The 3,161-nt window shown below is 32.7% G+C and overlaps 1 protein-coding gene across 1 annotated transcript in view; it reads left to right on the forward strand.

Annotated features, from left to right (window-relative positions):
* Positions 1-3,161, forward strand: part of LOC111088982 (lachesin-like) — a 61,098-nt gene that overhangs the window by 33,082 nt on the left and 24,855 nt on the right. Inside the window, exon 2 of the mRNA XM_022400483.1 lies at positions 1,900-1,997. Coding sequence (XP_022256191.1) covers positions 1,900-1,997 — 98 coding nt within the window. The remainder of the gene's footprint in view (positions 1-1,899; positions 1,998-3,161) is intronic.

A 3,161-nucleotide genomic window follows, 5' to 3' on the forward strand; every position in this document is an offset into this window, starting at 1 on the left:
TGTAGGTTCAAGATGTCTTGATACAAAATGATAAAAACCGCCATTCCCAGTTTGCCCCTAAAGAAGAAAGGTTCACCTTTCGAAAGCGCACGGATTACAGTTGTTTTAATTATTTTGTGTTAAAAAATAGATAGGGATCTTCATTTCTAGTGATGATATTTCTAACAGTCTTTAGAATGTAAACGTCACCATGATTTTCACATAACTTTTTATGTATTGTTGATTCAACTTTAGGTATCGATTTAAGTAAAATATGTTCTCAGCTTTATACCATGAAAAAAACTAGAAGAAAAAACATATATTGTAAATATACCAGATGTGTTCAGCTCCATCGTATTGGTATTTTAAATCAAAGAACTTTGTTACGTAACCATAGTTGCCATTTTGAGAATAAAGGCTTCAAAACGGATTGGCTTCCGGCGTGATTTTGGCGTCCTTAGCTATCCTAAAAAAAAACCTTCTATGGGACAGCGATATGGTAGAGGTAGAATCCAGGGTTTGACTCGTGGCGGTGGACACAACACACAGTATAATATAGTTTTATGCTAAAAAACAAATAAACAAATAATTTTTGAATATTCTGTCTTTCACCACATCGTTAAAAAAAACGTAATACGAAAATGCTCTGTGATATGTCTTTTACTCCAGCAATAATTCTAACCGTGGCTATATTACGCATCGAAAAGACGACATTTCACCGTCAACCAACTATATAGGTTTTAAAGATGTCAGTAAATACAATGAAACTTTGACTTAAATCTACGATAGCTCGTTTTTTATATTAGCTTAAGCAAATCGTTCTGATAAAGTATAATTAGTTCTAATTAATGAAGGGTCTACATGATCACTTAATTATTAGAAAACATTATTTTATAAAGTATAATTAGTTCTAATTAATGAAGGGTCTACATGATCACTTAATTATTAGAAAATATTATTTCATAAAGTATAATTATTTCTAATTAATGAAGGGTCTACATGATCACTTAATTATTTGAAAATATCATTTTATAAAGTATAATTAGTTCTAATTAATGAAGGGTCTACATGATCACTTAATTATTTAGAAAATATTATTTTATAAAGTATAATTAGTTCTAATTAATGAAGGGTCTACATGAACACTTAATTATTAGAAAATATTATTTTTGTGTACTTCACTTGAAAACTCTGAATCATATAAACTAGTAGCCACCTTTGTGTTTTTCTTTCATAGCGCTGCTTTGAAAATAAAATATGTTTATGATAAAAGTAACAAAAAATACCAGTTTACAGTTATCAACTCTTCACTAGTTACAATTTTACAAACATTATATGATGTTCTATATTTTTCATCTATCTGTTGTTGCCCCCCAGGGGCATAGCGGTATGTCTGCGGACTTGCAATTCTGGAAGCAGGGTTTCGATACCAGTGGTGAGCAGAGCACAGATAGCCCATTGTGTAGCTTTGTGCTTAACTAAAAACAAAGAAACTACCTATTGTTGCCCCCCCCAGAGGCACAGAGGTATATTTGCGGGCTTACAACGCTAGAAACTGGGTTTCGATACCCGTAGTGGGCAGAGCGTAAACAGCCTATTGTGTAGCTCTGTGTTTAACTACAAACTGTTTATTGCTATATGTAAAACATTCAGAAGTAAAACGAATGTTACTTACGTCACATTACGATTGTAAGTTCCAATTATCCATATTCTTTTAATATGGACAAACCAAACAGAGGGTGAGTTTCATCTAGTCCCGCAATTTAAATTTTGATGTACACGTAGAAGAGATAACCCTCCTTAATCATCACATTTATATTTATTTACCTTTTAGTATGTCTCCATCAACATCTTCACGAGTCTGTAACTTGGTGTTATAATGATTTAACTTAATGTATTTTTTTTCCTTTCTGACATCAGAGTTGTGCACGTTACCCATCACTAGTTCACCAAGATTTAAACACGTAAATCCGGATTTAGTGGAAGTCAGTTGTAAAGAAGGAAAAAACATTGTTTTGGTAAGTTGTTTTCCCACTTTAACTAGTATATAAACGTTAAAACAATTTACTAAGAATCACAAAGAACATACTGTCTATCTATAAACATAGCGTTTAACGTAAAGGTGTCCACTAGAAGCAATTTGAAAAGAAACGTTCAATTGTTGTGTTCAATAAATCTAAGCCGGTTGAAAGGACTTTCTTAAGCCTTGCTTGTCGAATGGGAATATTCCAGAATGAAATATATTTTGATTTTAATTCCTTTGGGTATAATTTATCATTTCTAAACATACATTTTACGACATCTAACTCATAACTATAGCCTCCCCCCCCCCAGTGGCACAGCGGTAGGCTGAGGGACTTACAACGATAGAAACCGGGTTTCGATACCCGTGGTGAGAAGAGCAGGCACAGATAGCCCATCGTGTAGCTTTGTGCTTAATTACAAACAAACAAAACTATAGAAATTATAATATATTTTTACATCAATATCTCATCAGAAAAAATAATGTAGCATGAGAGGAACTACAGTTTTTTTGACTAAATCATATTTTTTTATTAAATCACTCATTTATCGGCATTTCGCTTAGAATTTAATGATCTTGGATAACAAACGTGATTTTGCAAGCCAATCATGTTGCAAATGTAAGGGATTACCAAATATACATCGAGGGTAATCTGTAATATTTGTCCCCCAGTGGGACAGCGGTAAGTCTACGGATTTAATTTAATCATAAAAATATTAAAATGTATTTGTGTTGATTATAAAAAAAATCTACATCAGACTATCTGCTGTGTCTACCGAGGGGAATCGAGCCTCTGATTTTAGCGTTGTAAATCCGAAGACTTACTGCTGTCCTACCGAAGGACGGCGCAAACGTAACCAAAGTAAGGCACGTATGAATATACTCAGAAGTATGGGAATCAAATTACATCATAAAGGAAAACAACCAATTACGTGAAAAAAATCAAAGTATGGTGTGGTAAATTTTTCAAATTATTATCAGGCTGAGTTTTAACACCTTATATAGCATAACAGTTGGAAAAATAGTGTTAAATGTCCCTTCTATGAGTTGGATATTTTAGTTAGGAAACCACTTACACTTGACGACATTTTATACATCGGATAAACTTCAAATATCAAGTCACTTTGAGTAATAATCAAATAATCTCAGTGTTAAATGT

The sequence above is a fragment of the Limulus polyphemus genome, unplaced genomic scaffold (genome assembly GCF_000517525.1).
Source record: "Limulus polyphemus unplaced genomic scaffold, Limulus_polyphemus-2.1.2 Scaffold4921, whole genome shotgun sequence".
NCBI classification, from domain to species: Eukaryota; Metazoa; Arthropoda; class Merostomata; order Xiphosura; family Limulidae; genus Limulus; species Limulus polyphemus.